General features: G+C 42.1%; 1 protein-coding gene across 1 annotated transcript in view; it reads right to left on the reverse strand.

Moving 5' to 3' along the window:
- saxo4 (stabilizer of axonemal microtubules 4) overlaps nucleotides 1–19,635 on the reverse strand; it is a 127,426-nt gene that overhangs the window by 65,861 nt on the left and 41,930 nt on the right. Inside the window, exons 8-9 of the mRNA XM_067993827.1 lie at nucleotides 10,490–10,561; nucleotides 8,571–8,657 (exon numbers count right to left, since the gene is read on the reverse strand). Of these exons, the coding sequence (XP_067849928.1) occupies nucleotides 8,571–8,657; nucleotides 10,490–10,561 (159 nt within the window). The remainder of the gene's footprint in view (nucleotides 1–8,570; nucleotides 8,658–10,489; nucleotides 10,562–19,635) is intronic.

The following is a 19,635-nucleotide window of genomic DNA, read 5'->3' on the forward strand; positions in this document are numbered from 1 at the left end:
TTTTTTTTTCTGCCTCACGCTAGGGGGTGAACCAGGAGTCTGCAAGGGTGCAGGGAGGATGGCACCCTTCTTGAACAGAGTCCTGGAAGTCATGCAAAGGAAAGTAGCCATTTGTGGTTGCAGGTGCACCCAAAAAGGCATCCATCAGGGCTCTGTGGGAAAATGTAGTGGAGCAGGTTACTGCAGTGTCTGCTGTTAGGAGGTCCTAAATGTAGAACAAGTTCAACACTTTGAAGGAGTTTGCATAGATAAGTGTCTGCTGTTGTCATCTCTTTTTATAGTATTCTGATATAGCGTGGCACAAACGCACACTTTTCTCCTCAACCAGTTCCTTACTTACATCAGATGTTACCTTATCTTGAGAGACTTTGGTCCTTTGGTCTCTCTAAAACTATTCCTAGACAGCCCATGTTCATGCATAACACATCTTTCTCATTCCTAGGAAATCTTGCATGTAGCAGTACGATATCTTAGCTATTACAGAAACATGGCTTAAAGAGGGGCAGGAATGGCAGCTCAACGTTCTTGGTTACAGGGTTTTCAGACGAGATAGAGATGGGGATAAAAAAGGAGGGGGGTGGCAATTTTGGTTAAAGAAACAATTACAGCTGTGAGGAGGGATGATATGTTAGAAGGATCATCAAATGAGGCCATATGGGTTGAGTTAAGGAACAAAAAAGAGGGAGTGTACTATAGACCCCCAAAGAGTCAGAGGGAGATAGAACAGCAAACATGTAGGCAAATTTCTGAGAAGTACAAAAGCAGTAGGGCAGTAATACATAGAAACATAGAAAGTAGGAGCAAGAGTAGGCCATTCGGCCCTTCGGGCCTCCTCCGCCATTCAAAATTATCATGGCTGCTCGCCTATCTCAGTACCCTGTTTCCGCTTTTTCCCAATATCCCTTGATCCCTTTAGCATGAAGAAATATCTCTATCTCCTTCATGAATACATCTAATGACTTGGTCCATTGCCTTCTGTGGTTGAGAATTCCACAGGTTCACCATCCTCTGAGTGAAGAAATTTCTCCTCATCTCGGTTCTAAATGGCATATCCCGTATCCTGAGACTGTGACCTCTGGTTCTGGACTCCCCAGCCATCGGGAACATCCTCCCTGCATCTAGTCTGTCTAGTCCTGTTAGAATTTTATATGTTTCGATGAGATCACCTCTCATTCTTCTAAACTCTAGTGAATATAGGCCTAGTCGACCCAATCTCTCCTCATACGTCAGTCCTGCCATCCCAGGAATCAGTCTGGTAAACCTTCGTTGCACTCCCTCCATGGTAAGGACATCCTTCCTCAGATAAGGAGACCAAAACTGCACACAATACTCCAGATGTGGTCTCACCAAGGCCCTGTATAACTGCAGTAAGACATCCCTGCTCCTGTACTCAAATCCTCTTGCAATGAAGGCCATCATACCTTCCTAACTGCTTACTGCACCTGAATGCTCGCTTCCAGCGACTGGTGTACAAGGACACACAGGTCTCGTTGCACCTCCCCTTTTCCCAATCTATCACCATTCAGATAATAATCTGCCTTTCTGTTTTTACAACCAAAGTGGATAACCTCACATTTATCCACGTTAGACTGCATCTGCCATGTTCTTGCCCACTCACCCAACTTGTGTAAATCACATTGGAGCCTCTTTGCATCCTCCTCACAGCTCACATTCCACCCCAGCTTTGTGTCATCTGCAAACTTGGAAATGTTACATTTAGTTCCCTCATCCCAATCATTGATATATATTGTGAAAAGCTGGGACCCAAGCATTGATCCCTGCGGTACACCACTAGTCACTGCCTGCCACCCGGATATAGATAATAGTAGGGGATTTCAACTACCCTAATATTAACTGGGACACAAACAGTGTGAAGGGTATAGAGATGCAAAATTCTTAAATTGCATTCAGAGGAACTTTTTTAGCCAGTACGTAGCAAGCCCAACAAGAGAGGGGGCAGTTCTGGATTTAGTTTTAGGAAATGAGGCTGGGTAGGTGGAAGGAGTATCAGTGGGAGAGCATTTTGGTGGTAGTGATCATAATTCAGTTAGTTTTAGCATAGTTATGGAAAAGGACAAAGATAGAACAGGAGTTAAAGTTTTCAATTGGGGAAAGGCCAATTTTACTAAACTAAGAAGTGATTTAGCAAAAGTGGACTGGAATCAGCTACTTGAAGGTAAATCAGTGGGAGGCATTCAAAGAGAAGATTCATGGGGTGAAGAGTAAACATGTTCCCACAAAGAAAAAGGGTGAGGCTGCTAAATCGAGAGCCCCCTGGATGTCAAGGAGCGCACAGGGTAAGATAAGGCAGAAAAGGAAAGCTTACATCAGACACCGAGAACTCAATACTACAGAAAGCCTAGAGGAGTATAAAAAGTGCAGGGGTGAAATTAAAAAGGAAATTAGGAAAGCAAAGAGAGGGTAGGAAAAAGTACTGGCAAATAAAATCAAGGAAAACCCAAAGATGTTTTATAAATACATAAAGAGGAAGGGGATGACAAAGGAAAGAGTCGGGCCTATTAGAGACCAAAAAGATAACCCATGTGTGGAGGCAGAAGATGTTGATATGGTTCTTAATGAATACTTTGCGTCTGTCTTCACAAAAGAGAGGGACAATGCAGACATTGTAGTTAAGGAGGAGGAGTGTGAAATATTGGATGGGATAAACATAGTGAGAGAGGAAATATTAAGGGGTTTAGCATCTTTGAAAGTAGATAAATCACCAGGGCCGGATGAAATGTATCCCAGGCTGTTAAAAGTAGTAAAGGGAGGAAATCGCGGAGGCTCTGACCATCATTTTTCAATCCTCACTGGATACAGGTGTGGTGCTGGAGGATTGGAGGATTGCTAACTTTGTACAATTGCTTAAAAAGGGAGCGAGGGATAGACCGAGTAATTACAGACCAGTTAGTCTAACCTCGGTGGTGGGCAATTTATTGGAATCAATTCTGAGGGACTGAATAAACCATCACTTAGAAAGGCACGGAGTAATCAAGGACAGTCAGCATGGATTTGTTAAGGGAGGATCGTTTCTGACTAACTTGATTGAATTTTTTGAGGAGTTAACAAGGAGGGTCGATGAGGATAGTTCATTTGATGTAGTCTACATGGATCTTAGCAAAGCTTTTGACAGGGTCCCACATGGCAGACTGGTCAAAAAAGTAATAGCCCATGGGATCTAAGGGAAAGTGGCAAGTTGGATCCAAAATTGGCTCAGTGGCAGGAAGCAAAGGGTAATGGTCAACTGGTGTTTTTGTCACTGGAAGGCTGTTTCCAGTGGGGTTCCACAGGGCTCAGTACTAGGTCCCTTGCTTTTTGTGATAAATATTAATGATTTGGACTTAAATGTAGGGGGCATGATTAAGAAGTTTGCTGATTATATAAAAATTGGCCGTGTGGTTGATAGTGAGGAGGAAAGCTGTAGACTGCAGGAAGATATCAATGGACTGGTCAGGTGGACAGAAAAGTGGCAAATGGAATTCAATCCAGAGAAGTGTGAGGTAATGCATTTGGGGAGGGCAAACAAGACAAGGGAATACACAATAAATGGGAGTATACTGAAAGGTGTAGAGGAAGTAAGGGAAGTGAGCAGATAAGGTGGTTAAGGTGGTTAAGAAGGCATATGGAATAATTTCCTTTATTAGCCGAGGCATAGAATATAAGAGCAGGGAGGTTATGCTGGAATTGTATAAAAAACTGGTTAGGCCACAGCTTGAGTACTGTGTACAGTTCTGGTCACCACATTACAGGAAGGATGTAATTGCACTAGAGAGGGTACAGAGAAGATTTACGAGGATGTTGCCAGGACTGGAGAATTTTAGCTATGAGGAAAGATTGGATAGGCTGGGGTGGTTCTCTTTGGAACAGAGGAGGCTGAGGGGTGATTTAATTGAGGTATACAAAATTATCAGGGGCCTAGATAGAGTGGACCGGAAGGACCAATTTCCCTTAGCAAAGAGGTCAATAACCAGGAGGCATAGATTTAAAGTGATTGGTAGAAGGATTAGAGGGGAGCTGAGGAACATTTTTTTCACCCAGAGGGTGGTGGGGGTCTGGAACTCACTGCCTGAAAGGGTGGTAGAGGCAGAAACCCTCAACTCATTTAAAAAGTACCTGGATGTGCACCTGAAGTGCCGTGATCTACAAGGCTATGGATTGAGTGCTGGATGTGGGATTAGGCCGGATGGTTCATTTTCACTCAGCGCAGACAAGATGGGCCAAATAACCTTTTTCTGTGCCGTAAATTTTCTATGATTCTATGACAGTGTGAAGGGCCATAAAAGACCAACAAAATCCACATGCATGGTGAGTCCTTTCTGGATGGAATAATTGTGCAGCATACCTTGCACAACTAGAATTTGGGAGACCTTTTTGGGACTGTATGCAGTGTTACTCAGACAGAAGAATCTTTATTTTAGCAAGCCTTCTGTAAGCTCAATTGTATCCTTGCATTGACAGGTGTCCCATTATATTTTCTTTCTGCTGTAGTCCTTGGATTGCACACTGGTATCATCAACCATGGCTCTAGAGTGTATCCTTGGTTGGTCAGATACATGCATCTAAGTGTCTTGAAATATGACATGATTGTAGACTGGCATAGAAATAATGTATTATAGCAGCTTCCAAAGTACTCGACACCTAGCTGCATGATATAATTCTGATAGTCACAAGCAACTTGCACATTGACGGAATGGAATCCTCTCCTATTCATAAATCTCATTGCTTGTTGGCCACTTCGGTTCCACCAATAAATCCTTGCACTTTTGGGAATCCAGCTAAAGAGTGAAAAGCCCTCTTTTGATGATGGACATTCACCTTAGAAAATAACAAAGTCCTTGGCCCCAGCAAACAATGTAACATTGACCTAATTTTTTGCAGCAGTGCACAGTAACCCGGCTAATCTAACAGGTGACACCCATAGTGGTTTGAGATGAGCCAATGGCATGCTGATTCAAGGCAGACATGACTTTCACCACCACAAGCAGAGCGGTCTCATCCTGTGGACGAAGTCTGGAAGCCTGGCTGCAGGAGACAGTAAAGTTCTCAGACTGCCTCCCAGGTGAAGCGTAAGTAGCTTCTTGGAAATGTCCAACTGTGGTGTTGTCTATACACCTGGTTCCTTGGGTAGGTAGCTTGACAAATATTAACACCTGTGACGTATTTGTATATTTGTTATATTTAATGTAAGATGTTGCATGTCTTTTGAGCCCACCTCAATGTAGGTGCATTTGCCTCTGCTCATGGCTATAGAAGCCCTACTCATCCTTCAACTTCCTGAGGGCAATAGTATTCGCAAAAAGGGGGTTGTTGCTATCTCAGCTAAATGCCCTGAATTTAGATGTGAAAACGAACAATAGTAAAAAAAATGAAACGCTGAATCAAACTGGAATAACAAAAGTAAAATCAATATACCTAAACAATTGCAAGAAAAGGAACCAAGAGACCCAAACGAAGAAGTTCTGAATCACATTCCAACGAAGTACACAGCTTTAAACCCAGGACGTTCCTTTGTTTGGCTGCACACCTGCTGTACTCTCTCTACAGAAACACAGTGATGATGTTGTGCAGTTGACAGTAGCCCACAGAAAATATGTGATAAGGAGCCCCAGCCTCATTAGTATAATTTCCAACAGTCTAATGAAGCTTGCACACTGGAGCAGCATAAGCCTCCTGCTCCCCGATAGCCCAAGGCGAAAATACGAGGCCGCTGGTGAATTCTACTGGTGAATTTTGAATGGTCAGCCTCTTCTCCAGTTTTCACAACCATCCTCTCCATCCAACACCTAGCATGAGCTTGCACCACTGGCACACAGCAGCAGAAAATATATCCTTAGATCTGATCATTCATTCATATTCACATCAGCGGCCAGGTCCACATGTGAAGGAGTTACTAGTCTTTGGAAAATGAGCTGTTCCATATTGACGGCTTACTCCATTATTAATGAAAAGAGTAGAGTATTCATTACTGCTGCATTAAGTAGGGATGATTGGGAGGACAGTAAGGCTTCAGACAGGGAGTTATAGCACTATAATTCAATCATTCAGTGCTGTTAATGTTATTAGCAACATCAGCAGAACCTCGACTGAATTACAGCCTTAAGCACACTGTTCTTTCCAAAATTATGTTTCTGATTTCTTTTTGCATTTTGCAGTGTGCGTGCAGGGTATGGGGGGCTTGATGTAGGTGAAAAGGAGATGACGCTGAAAGCTGATTGAAAACTGGAATGTATGTGACATCACATGGCCAGTGTGATAGAATTGCAGCTTTATTTTCAGCTGTGCTCAGTACATCTAACACCACACTATGAATTATTTATTCCACATGAGATAATTAAACAGTGTCAAGCAGGGATGTAAAGTAGAATAACTCAATGGGCTCAATTGACCAGCTGCTGACATGCAAACTTTGTCCTACTCAACTTTGCATCACTTGTCTCAAACATTTATGTAGAAAAGGACGTTGTTGCGTTTTCTTTTGCTTTCCCTCTAATTTTCTCTCTCATCTCCTGAAGGCGATGACAGCTGTTGGATGCTCTCTGGGACACTGTCTGTGATCTTGTAAAAATTGTTCATTCTTCATGTATGAGCCCAGACAATGAGGGGTTTAAATTGGTTAACCCCCAAAACTGAGCGCAGGTATTGCGATGCGCGATTAACCCGGTGCCCGGTGCTTCCTGTGCAGGCAGGACGAGACATTCATCAGGCCTGAGGACTTACCTGACAGCAGTGTTAAAAACTTGGCCTGACACAAGAATTCAAGGAAATGCATACTTTCCACCAGCAGGGGGAGCCCCAATCTCTTAAAGGGAGGATGTCTCTTAAAATCTCTGAAAGGTAGCCGGTACCTGTTATCTGCTAAAAATAACCGTCTGCTGTCTGCACAGAGTCTGAATGGAGATCAGACATCGCAAACGTAAACACAGGTGCAGGTCCCGTCCCTATATTTACAAACTGATGAGTTATGTAAAAACATTGAATAAAGGTTGCGTACCACTAAATCTCACGTCCTCCAATCTACATGCCAAACCTCACCAATCTGCCGATCTGAGTTTGTATCAGGCCTGCGAGAGTGTGTGCACCAAGATTCTCTGTTGATGCACAAGAGGTGGACAGAAGGAGGGACATCCTATATCCGCAGAGGGGGGGGGGGGGGAGGGCAAGAGGCCCTCCAGACATATGCCAAAAAGGCAGTGGGAGGCAGCGGGGAACAAAGTCAATGCCAGGCGCACAGCACCACGAACTTGGATGCAATGCAGGAAGAAGTTCATTGCTTTGACACGAGTGGTCAAGGTGAGAGAGGTCAACTGTCAAGTGGCATCTCCTACCAACTGCACCACTAGCCGCATCCACTGCTCCACGCACTACACCCCCATCACCCACATACCAACAAACTCTTTCCCTCAGTACTCAACTCTGCCAATTAGATGCTTCCTCTCACCCTTACACATTCCCACTGTTGCAAGCCGCCCACCCGCAACGCGCAGGCCATACACACTGGCAGCTATTCAACCATGACAGGCACATCACCCAGACAGATGCCCTGCTTGCTTGCAGGACGAGGCGACGCATTACAGGAGGCAGCAAGTGGCAGTGGCATTTAGCCCCTCAAGCCTGTTCTGCCATTCAGTGAGATCAAGGTGGACCTGTGAGCTAACTCCATTTACTCACCTTAGCCCCATATCCCTTAATACCCTTGGTTCACAGAAATCTATCAATCTCAGATTTAGAATTCACAATTGAGCTAGCATCAGCTTCCATTTGCAGAACAGCGTTCCAAACTTCTACCACCCTTTGCATGTAGAAGCATTTCCTAACTTCACTCCTGCACGTCCTGGCTCTAAATGTTAGGCTATGTCCCCGCGTCCTAGTATTCAAGTTTAGGAGATCTCCAAAAACAGTTACAAATGCTTCAGCAGCCAGAAGCAATAATCCAGCAACTTACCTGTAAATCCTGCATGGTCCCTTTAAATAGCGTTGGTGGGAGGTCAGATGTTTGTGGTTAAGACAGTGCGTTGAGTTGAGTGTTAAGTTACAAAATGGTGTCTATCACTTTAAATCAGCATTGCACAGTGATTTTATCCATTTTCTCCTTACTTTACATGCAGCCGGCGTTCGTTATTCGTGCTAACTCCAATACCAAGATGGCGTCTGGCGCATGTCACTCAGAAACGTGCGTGCACAGCTAAGGCTTCATCTTGGAACTTCAAGAGGCTGCATAGCGCTGAAACAACAGTTGCTAGATGGCCCAATTTCTAGCCCTGAATGTCAATAGGCTATCTGCCCAAAAGAAACATAGCAGCCAAACATGATCCTGTCCTCAACTGACATACATGCAGTTTCCAGCAGGAGGGCATGAAACACCAATCACCAGTAGGGGAATTTTGTAAATTTAACTATGCTAAATAAATATAGTCAAGAATTTAACTTGAATGTGTTAACCAATGCACAGAGAAAATTAAACCCCTGAGTATCTACTACATTCTACTTGTGAAGAAAATATGATTGACATAGGCTACACCTACCAATTTGTGAAATGAAAGTTTATGTTAGTTCTTGGAAACAGTACTTACAGCTGTGTTCAGTGGTAGTCCAACTTCGTGAGTGAAACCGGTGCCTCTGGCAGACCTATTTGCTACTGCAGGCAGAAATTCATCTCCCTGTGTATCAAACAGGAAAAAATATTGTTTTAATTTCAATTTCACATTTGAGTGATCTATTTCTAAGTGAAAAATTAAACAGTGCTGCTGACTAGGATGATGTGTGAAATGCTGAAAGATGCAACTTCACTGACAGCCCATATCCCATAAAGTACAGATATGGTAGTGTATTGGTTACAGTATTAGTAAATTCCATCATGGCATACTGAAAATTCATTCAATAAATCTGTTAAGTTGCGGGCTAGCACCATAAAAATAACCATGAAAGCTGCTGGATTGTTGTAAAAATCCAACTGGCTCACTAATGTCCTTCAGGGAATGGAATTGCCATCCCTACCCTCTGGCCTTTACGTGAGTCGAGTCTACATTATGTGGTTGACACCTAATACCACCTGGAGTGGCCTAGCAAGCCACTCAGTTATACGAACAATCGCTATGAAAGCGAAGACCCACCATCACCTTTTCCAGAGCAACTAGGGATTGGCAATAATTGTAGCCTTGCCAGCATCACCCACATCCCAAGAATAAATAAAAATAAAAACCTTTTGTGACGTCTCAACTCTTCAATTAGAAAAGCTAATGGAGAAAGACCATGTTAGTGTTGGATACCAATGATGCATGGAGCTTGTAATAGCATTAGCAGACATGGAACATCTTAATAGTTACAACTCAACAACATTCCAGTGCATTGAGGGGGCACTGCAGTGTCCTTCAGGTGGGGGGGTCACACCTATGGTCATTAAAGATTCCCTGATAATAGTCAAAGAAGAATAGGGAGTTATTCATTATCCTTGAACCATCACCAAAAAACAGACTCACCGGTCACTCATCTGGGACTTTGCTGCACTGTTTCTGGGATGTTGCTTCACACAAAATGGTTGCTATATTTGCATACATCACAACAGTCACTACATTGCAAAAAGTAATTCATTGTGGGTGAAGCATTTTGAGTCATTTCAGAGATGTGATAAAATAAATATGCGTCTGCACACACAAATCATTGAATCGGAAGTACATTCTACTTAATTGCCTGACAATTCTAAATGCAATGAAGGTAGTTATCTGTACACTGTTCAACAGGGCTCAATCACCTCCTGTTACTCTGATTTATATTTCAGAAATGCTCTGCCCCACTCGCTCTTTTAATTAAGTTGTGAGGCTCCATTCGGGATCCTAGTCTGGCTTTGCCCCACTCTCTTTCAGGATTGCCATTGCTCCCATTTCTATATATAATGTAAATAAATTCTGGTTATAATTTACAAATTGCCCAAGCGACTTGGAATACCAAATCTCTACTTATAATATTATTTCCTATTCTCCTATACTTGGTTTTTGAAGTGGAAAATACCAGTATAGTACAGATGCCTCAGCCCCACTAGCCATCCAGGTCCCAGGGCTTCAGTGTGTTCATGCCCTGATGGACCAATTTATTTATTATTTATCATTGTGCTCTTCTATTTTTCTTAAAAAAAACAAATGAGTTATTTTAAATACTGCTGTGTTTTTTTGTGTGGGGAATATTTTTCTCTTTATCGCAGTATTATCTACCTCTCCTCCCAAACTGGAAAAATCTACAGCAATAACATTTTTGAACTTTAATAGGCAAGGATTGCCTGTGTCCCTTTTTTCCCCTATGGACAGCCACAACTCTGATCAAAGAGTGAATAAAGTTGTCTCCAGGAGTCTAAGCAAACTGGGAAGTCAGGCATTTTGTGAACTTTGAGCCTATGCATATCAGGCTGGGATGCAAATCACATAATTGCAAATTCAGTTGATTTTAATTGTTTTTCCTTCACCCCTCAAACAATTTCCTTGTGCTTGGAGTCACATACTTGTAAAGTTCCAGATGGTAGATAGTCCGATGTTGTTATGGAGATTCCAGTTGGTCGGTCTGTGCAATATCCCTAAAAAGGAAACATAAATTCTATTTAAATAGAACTGTAACTGATTATAACCCTTTTAATAATATTGAAACTCTCTTCTTTAATTATGAAACAGCTTCCTGTCTTGATATAGATAAAATAACTGGTGTGTCAGGAGTGCACAATACTTTTCAATTATAACATATATAAGACAGTTCTGGTCAACACATTACAGGAAGGATGTAATTGCACTAGAGAGGGTACAGAGGAGATTTATGAGGATGTTGCCAGGACTGGAGAATTTTAGCTATGAGGAAAGATTGGATAGGCTTTGGAACAGAGGAGGCTGAGGGGGGATTTAATTGAGGTTTACAAAATTATGAGGGACCTAGATAGAGTGGATAGGAAGGACCAGAGGGGTCAGTGACCAGGGGGCATAGATTTAAAGTGATTGGTAGAAGGATTAGCGGGGACCTGAGGAAAACATTTTATCACCCAGAGAATGGTGGGTGTCTGGAACTCACTGCCTGAAAGGGTGGTAGAGGCAGAAACCCTCAACTCATTTAAAAAGTGCCTGGTGCACCTGAAGTGCCGCAACCTACAAGGCTACGGACCAAGTGCTGGACAGCGGGATTAGGCTGGGTGGCTCATTTTCAGCCGACGCAGACACGATGGGCTGAATGGCCTCCTTCTGTGCCGTAAATTTTCTGTGATTCTATGATTCTATGAAGACAAAAACCACAGAAGCCTTCAGACCAATCAATGACCCTATTCCCATTTCCTTGTGGCAATTATACAACCCTAGTCTTGAAAATTGCACTTTACAGAATGTTGTTTTTTGGAGTTTGTTCTCATTGGGGTCAGTGCTATGAGACTGAATCATCATCCATTGCTGACAGCTAATGTCAACATCGAGTACTCTCAAGTCAAGGTCAATTAAATGAAAGGTGATTTTTTTGTTATTGTAGGAAATGTACTATTACGGACCAGAGAGGAACAGAATGCGAACATTTGTGATTTCAGCACAGAAGGACTGACTGAAAAGGTTGTGCCATTATTTAACAATGGACAGTGGTGCAAAGGTTATCAAGCGCCCTCTATGTTTTATGTTAAGAAGTTACAATTTTTTTTCTAGGGTCAGGAAATAAACTGGAGTGATTTGGAGCATTGACTTTTGTCGTGGCATTTTTTTTATCCTGACCTAGAGAATAGAAAGTGGTACATGCTGTTATGTCTGCAAGCATGATATCTGCACTCCAATCCCAGGCAGGCTAGGCCAGTGGAGGTGGTGGGGGGGGGGGGAGGGGAGGCAGTAACAAATCAGCTGGTGTGTGCAAAACTTCAAATTGCCGGCTATATATTTGTCCATGTGCTTCTGCTCTGGTGGAGAATACCTGTTTCACTTGGTCTCCACCACTTCAATGTAGCCCCAGAATTTATTGTGCTTTCTTGAGGTTGAGGAGGATGGAGGTAAGCGCATGTTAATGAGGTGGGAGGGGATATTCCAGGCCTCTCACTTCATTTCCCAGACTGACCGCTCACTGGGAGCTCCAGTACAGGGGTGCCCACAAAATACGGTGTTATGGCCTGCCCTCAAACCCTTGTCAACCAGACAGTCCACAGGGGTCCTGGATATAAGGAAATATTGGTTCAAGTATTTAAGGGAACCAGGCTTGAAAGGGCTAATTAGTCAAGGCTTTAGCTGAAACTAATGTACAATAACATAGACTACTTTTACATTAACTTACTGCAGTTGCAGGCACTAACAGCCATGAGAATCTTGTTATTGCAAACTAAGGGAGGGACATAACGGTACCCCCAACCTTCAGACATACAGGAGTGCTGAAGATAGCCAGTACTCCTGTCACCTTCAAGGCCTGTAGTGTGATTTATCAACGGCAGGGACTGAGGAACATTGTGCTATGGTTGAGGAGAGCTAAGGAAGGCCACAAGGCACTGTTTCTTCTGGTCAAGTACATGTTGTCTATATGATTGAGTAAATTAAGGGAAGTATTTTGGAAAATGCCTGATTGGATGTATTTTGCTATAGTTCAGTTTTTTAGGGTATAAGTGGGGAGTCTGAGCCTCTGTTAGGTGTAGAAGGAAGAAAGGAAAGTACCAGATGGGTAAATGAGAATGAGAGTACCCGAATGAAGGAACAGGGAACGAGGTCGTGGCTTCCACCCAAGGGACAACGGGGTAAGATAATTCTCAATTGTGCTTTGTAAACTACTGCTTAAATACTTTAATGTATTGATTTTTGCTTGTGCTAAATAAATTCATATGGCTATTAACCATTATGGTGTCAGTCTCAAATAATTGAACAGGAAGTCAGATTGATTACAATTTGGCAAGCCAGCTAAGAGCCTGACACAATAGTTATTGGCATATTTGGTGTAAGTGTGGTCCTAGGACTGATGTGGACTGATATCACCTAGTCAATTAAGTAAGGGAACCTTTGGGGAGTGTAGGACATTGAAACCTACCAGTAGTATAGTGACGGTTTATTAACACTTTGGTGTCGACAGAATGGCTAGATCAACCAATGCTGAGAGAGCCCGAGATAAGAAGTTTGAGAAATTATGTGCAACAGATTTAGTATTGTTTTTGGCTAGTCCTGAAGGGGACTCGTGTCAAAAGGTGACAAATGGAATCAAAGTTAAGTAACTGAGGGTAAGATTGTGCAGGAGGATGAGGAGTTAAAATAGGAACTTGTCAGACTTGTGCACCTGAAGAGCCGTGACCTGCAGGGCTACGGACCAAATGCAAGAAAGTGGGATTAGGCTGGGTGGCTCGTTTCTCAGCCGGCGCAGACACGATGGGCTGAATGGCCACCTTCTGTGCCGTAAATTTTCTATGATTCTATGATTCTACTTTGTGTGAGGTGGAGACTAAGCTTCATCACACCAGGCTTGGGTGAGGACACAGACTCTGAGCTAGAAACTTTGAGGCTGTACAGAATGGGGTTCTATGATGGAATCAAGAAGGAGAAAGGGAGAGGATCACAAGCTGCAGAATGTGTTCTTTTGTTTTCAGTGTACTGTCTCTTTAAAAAGCCTGTCCTGATTGTGAGAGCTTTCTTTTTGCTGTTGCAGGCAATGCCCCCTTTTTAATGTCTGTTATCTGTTTTCCTCTTCAGAATAATGGAACAAATATTTTGTTTAGCTGTGAAAGCAGTTATTTCCAATACTTTTACAGTTTTTGGAAAGGCCTGAAGAGGAACGAAATGAAAGACGATGTAATTTATTGGGTTTTAGTAAGCATGTGCTATATTGATAATTTTATCTGTTTTGTCTCATGTTTAATTTTGATGCTGCAGAATTAAAATTGGAATTATTGAGGTTAACTAACCTATCAAATTTTGAAAACCAGACTTTTATTGTGGCCACGTAAAATTCTGGTTCTTATATAAAAAAAATATGAGCCTCTCAAATTCCGGACATGAGATTATCAAGCATGAAAATTAATCTGTTTTTGAAGTTGCGTTGAGTATTGGTGAGTGTGAACTGATCTGATTGAAGTTGTGTGGAGTATTGGTGGGTGTGAATTGATGTGTAAACAGTTAATGTTGTGTGTAACTGTAAATCGAAGAACAATATTTTGTTATCCATTACAGGCATCAATTTTGATAATTTTGGGATAATCATCTTGGTTGCATTAAAATGTGAAAGCTGTTAGCAAAACTGACAGCACCCCTTTTTATCTTGTGATTAGCTGTGGACAGAAAAAAAGTGACCAAAAAACAGATAAGATTAAATGATATTTCTATCTCCTTGATAGAAAAAGCAAAAAACCTAGAACAGCGAGGAGAGTTGGTTAAGATCATACGTACAAAAAGCATGTGTAAAAGGAAAATCGGAAAATTATAGTTGTGTTATGGCAAGGACAGCAAATTATAAAACTTAAGAAACAATTAGTGCTGTTTTTTAATGGATTTTCAATTACTGAGGAAGGATAAAAATTGGTAAATCTTTTGTGCCTTCATGGCTCATGTTTTGAAAATTGGAAGTTAGAGAAGCTGAAATTTATTATCCAGAGTTTAATTGTATTAGGATCTTTGTGCAAGTTTTCACTGTTATGAAAGCCACAAAGACTTTGTGGAAAAAGATCAATTTGAACTTCTTTAAAGCATTTTTGTTTTAGTGACATTACAGCTAAAAAAAACTGCTATTGTGATTGACTCCTCCCCACCCCCTGAACTTCCAAGCTTGTTAATCTGCTGACTCACAAGCAGTTTTATTGTCCCTTAATGAGAGAGAGGGAGAAAACTTGGGAGATTGGCTTTCCCATGTTCTTCTGGTGCAGTGCTTTAGTTACGCCTATAAGATTTTTAAGTTTCTTAATTTAAGTGGATATTTCCCCACGGTGACAGAAGGAAATCATAAATTGACAAATTAACCCCTTGGGCTCTCAAGAAGAGCCACAACAGATTTCCTGTTGTTCTTTTCTTTTACACAGGGAACAATGGTTTTCGGAACCGCGTGAGTGTTGATGGTGCAGGATTACCAAGAGCAGTTTTTTGACATAAAAATGGCTTCACAAAGTTACGGAGCAACCTTTGCTGGAGAAATGTTGGTGCAGGAAATGGTCCAGTGGTATGAAGAATTTAAGACCTTATCTGAAAAATCGGCAGATATCCAATATCACTGTGACGAATTGGACTGTGACTTTGCCTCTCAAAGGCTTGGCTTTAACCCATTCAGGGTTATTTATTGTCTTTCAAAACAGTGAGCTCGAGGTGGGGAAATATGGGAGTTACATCCAAAAGAAATTACAAGTACTTCTGTCTCTACCGTAAAACCACCAAGACTGGGCATAACTTGTTCCTGAAATTGGAATTGATAAGATAAATTGATATGAGTTGCTGTTCAAGCACTCAAGAAGGGAAAGTTTACCTGTACTTTAGGAGGATAATCAAATTATATCTTAAAATAAAAGGAGTCGCGTCAAAGTAGTCCCTGCCCAATGCCGTGTATCAAGGAAGAAAGTATTCTGGGGGGGAAAATAAAATTGTACGTTGACAAGTCTTGTCAGTCCAACAATACTACTCTCTGGAATTAGGATAATTTTGAAATGATGGAATGGATTCAGGCATAACATAATGGGATATTTTGAGACATGAAAAGCAGTCCAAGACGGATTTAAGTAAAATAAACCAAAGAATGCATTTGGATATTGGACCAGACTGTAAATACTGTATTGGACAGTAAAGTTCCTCCAGGGCTCATGAATGGTAATATAATGTGTAAAATTGGATGAGAGGAAGCAATTGAGAATATAAGATAGAAACAGAGAAATTACACCACCAAATGGGAATTTCTCTAAAGTCATTGACCTGGGCATATCTTACCAAAAGATATCGATCTGGTATACATGTACAGTCTAGTGAAAGTCAGGAAAGTATAGTTGAGAATAATAAATTGATAGGTTTCTCTTGGAGATATTTGAGACCTTACCGATACTGAACAATGAGAAAACTGCATTTGATAGCCAGGCCACTACCTGAGATATCGGGATCCTGCAGGGCGAGAAAAGCAAAGACCTCCAGACAGCCCTGATCTTTTGATGAGATAACCTAAAAGCCCAAGAATGGCTGCAGTGGACGTGAAAGATACAAATGTATGTTGTCATCAATTGGAGTCGGAGACCAGGATGAAGAACATGATTACAAAGGCCTATGGCCTGGTGAGCTATTGGAAGCACTCTTCAAACAGAGCAGCTGCTCTTACAGGATTGAAGGGGAGACCTGGCTCAAAAAAGGGCAGGATTGGGTACTAAATATTCCTGGATACAAAGTGTTCAGGAAAGATAGGGAAGGAAAGAAAGGAGGGGGGGTTGGCAGTATTGATTAAGGAGAATATTGCAGTGCTGGAGAGAGAGGATGTCCTGGAGGGGTCAAGGACAGAATCTATTTGGTTAGAGTTAAGGAACAATAGAGGTGCCATTACACTACTGGGTGTATTCTATAGGCCACCAACTAGTGGGAAGGATATAGAGGAGCAAATTTGCAGGGAAATTACAGAGGTGCAAAAGCCATAGAGTAGTGATAACTGTGGTCTTCAACCATCCTAATATAGACTGGGATAGCAGTAATATAATGGGCAAAGAGGGGGAGGAATTTTTGAAATGTGTTTAGGATAACTTTCTTAACCAGTACATTTCTGGCCCAACGAGGGAGGAGGCATTGCTGGACTTGGTTCTAGGGAATGAAATGGGCCAAATAGAGCAAGTGTCAGTGGGGGAGCATTTAGGGAGCAGCGATCATAGTATCTTAAGGTTTAGAATAGCTATGGAAAAGGACTCTGATCATTCTAAAGTAAAAATATTCAATTGGAGGAGGGCCAATTTCAGTGGGATGAGAACAGGTCTGGCCCAGTTAAATTGGAATCAAAGATTTGCAGGCAAAACTATAATTGAACAGTGGGCGGCCTTTAAACAGCAGATGATTCGGGTACAGACAAGTTTACATTCCAATGAGGGAGAAAGGTAGGACAATTAAAGCCAGAGCTCCTTGGATGACAAAGGAGATAGAGAGTAAGATGAAGCGGAAAAAAGTGACGTTTGACAGATGTCAGATTGATAACACAAGTGCCAACCAGAGAGAATATAGAAAGTTGAGAGGGGAAGTGAAAAAGTAAATAAGAGGGGCAAAGAGAGGGTATGAGAATAGCCTAACGGACAACATAAAAGGGAATCCAAAAGTCTTCTACAGACACATTAACAGTAAACGGGAAGTAAGAGGGGTGGGGCTGATCAGAGACCATAAGGGAGATCTACTCATGGAGGCAGTGAGCACGGCAGAGGTACTAAATGAGTACTTTGCATCAATCATTACCAAGAAAGAAGATGCTGCCAGAGTCTCAGTAAAGGAAGATATAGTTAAGATACTGGATGGGCTAAAAATTGAGAAAGAAGAGGTACTAGAAAGGCTAGCTGTACTTAAAATAGATAAGTCACCTGGTCTGGATGGGATGCATCCTAGGATGCTGAGGGAAGTAAGGGGGGAAATTGTGGAGGTACCGGCCATAACATTCCAGACATCCATAGATACGGGGTGGTGCCAGAGGACTGGAGAATTGTAAATGTTACACCCTTGTTCAATAAAGGGTGTAAAGATAGACCCAGCAACTATAGGTCAATCAGTTTAACCTCGGTGGTGGGGAAACTTTTGGAAACAATAATCCGGGACAGAATTAACAGTCACTTGGACGAGTGTGGATTGATTAGGGAAAGCCAGCATGGATTTGTTAAAGGCAAATCATGTTTAACTAACTTGATAGAGTTTTTTGATGAGGTAACAGAGAGGGTAGATGAGGGCAATGCAGTTGATGTGGTGTATAAAGATTTTCAAAAAGCGTTTGATAAAGTGCCACATGGTAGGCTTGCTATTAAGATTGCGGCCCATGGAATAAAGGGGGAAGTAGCAACATGGATACAGAATTGGCTAAGTGACAGGAAACAGAGAGTAGTGGTGAGCAGTTGTTTTTCGGACTGGAGGGAGGTGTACAGCGGTGTTCCCCAGGGGTGGGTGCTGGGACCACTGCTTTTCTTGATATATATTAATGACTCGGACTTGGGTGTACAGGGCACAATTTCAAAATTTGCAGATGACACAAAACTTGGAAGTGAAATGAACAGTGGGGAGGATAGTGATAGACTTCAAAAGGATATAGACAGGCTGGTGGCATGTGTGGACATGTGGCAGATGAAGTTTAACACGGAAAAATGCGAGGTGATGCATTTCAGTAGGAAAAATGAGGCGAGGCAATATAAACTAGAGGGCACAACGCTAAAAGGGGTAGGGGAACAGAGAGATCTGGGGGTATATGTGCACAAATCATTGAAGGTGGCAGGCAGGTTGAGAAAGCGGTTAAAAAAGCATACAGGATCCTGGGCTTTATAAATAGAGGCATAGAGTACAAAAGCAAGGAAGTCATGATGAACCTTTATAAAACACTGGTTCGACCACAACTGGAGTATTGTGTCCAGTTCTGGGCATCGCACTTTAGGAAGGATGTGAAGGCCTTAGAGAGGGTGCAGAGATTTACTGGAATGATTCCAGGGATGAGGGACTTAAATTAAGTGGATTGACTGGAGAAGCTGGGATTGTTCTCCTTGGAACAGAGAAGGTTGAGGAGATTTGATAGAGGTATTCAAAATCATGAAGGATCTATTGTAAACAATTTTACAACACCAAGTTATAGTCCAGCAATTTTATTTGAAATTCACAAGCTTTCGGAGGCTTCCTCCTTCCACATTCACCTGAGGAAGGAGGAAGCCTCCGAAAGCTTGTGAATTTCAAATAAAATTGCTGGACTATAACTTGGTGTTGTAAAATTGTTTACAATTGTCAACCCCAGTCCATCACCGGCATCTCCACATCATGAAGGATCTAGACAGACTAGATAGAGAGAAACTGTTCCCATTGGCAGAAGGGTCAAGAACCAGAGGGCATAGATTTAAGGTGATTGGCAAAAGAACCAAAGGTGACATGAGGGAAAACTTTTTACGCAGCGTGTGGTTGGGATTTGGAATGCACAGCCTGAGGGAGTGGTGGAGGCAGATTCAATCATGGCTTTCAAAAGGGAATTGGATAAGTACTTGAAACGAAAAAATGTGCAGGGCTATGGGGATAGGGCGGGGGAGTGGGACTAGCCGGATTGCTCGTGCATAGAGCCAGCGCAGACTCAATGGGTCGAATGGCCTCCTTCCATGCTGTAACCTTTCTGTGATTCTATGATTCTTACTGGACATATGACGTGGGCCATGGAAAACAGATTCGGAGATACCATGAGGAAAAAGAAATTGGACAGCAGAAAGTGAGTATTACTTGTGATATGTTGCGTGTGAGGCCTAGTATGTGGAGATACATGAAGAAGATGCACTGAAGAATGGGCCTCAGACATGCTCAGTTACTTGACAACAAAATGACATGAAATGGTTAATGTGGCCCAGAAGAGTGGGAAAATCTTTTAAAACAAGGCACTGACACATGCTCCATAGAGAAAATGACTAATTAATGAAACAATCAGGATAGAGTTAAACATACTGGTACCTATCAGAGGGATTGAAATTAAAATAAAGAGGGACATAGAAATTTGGATTTCCAAAATTCA

This window comes from Heptranchias perlo, chromosome 12 (genome assembly GCF_035084215.1).
Source record: "Heptranchias perlo isolate sHepPer1 chromosome 12, sHepPer1.hap1, whole genome shotgun sequence".
Classification (NCBI taxonomy): domain Eukaryota; kingdom Metazoa; phylum Chordata; class Chondrichthyes; order Hexanchiformes; family Hexanchidae; genus Heptranchias; species Heptranchias perlo.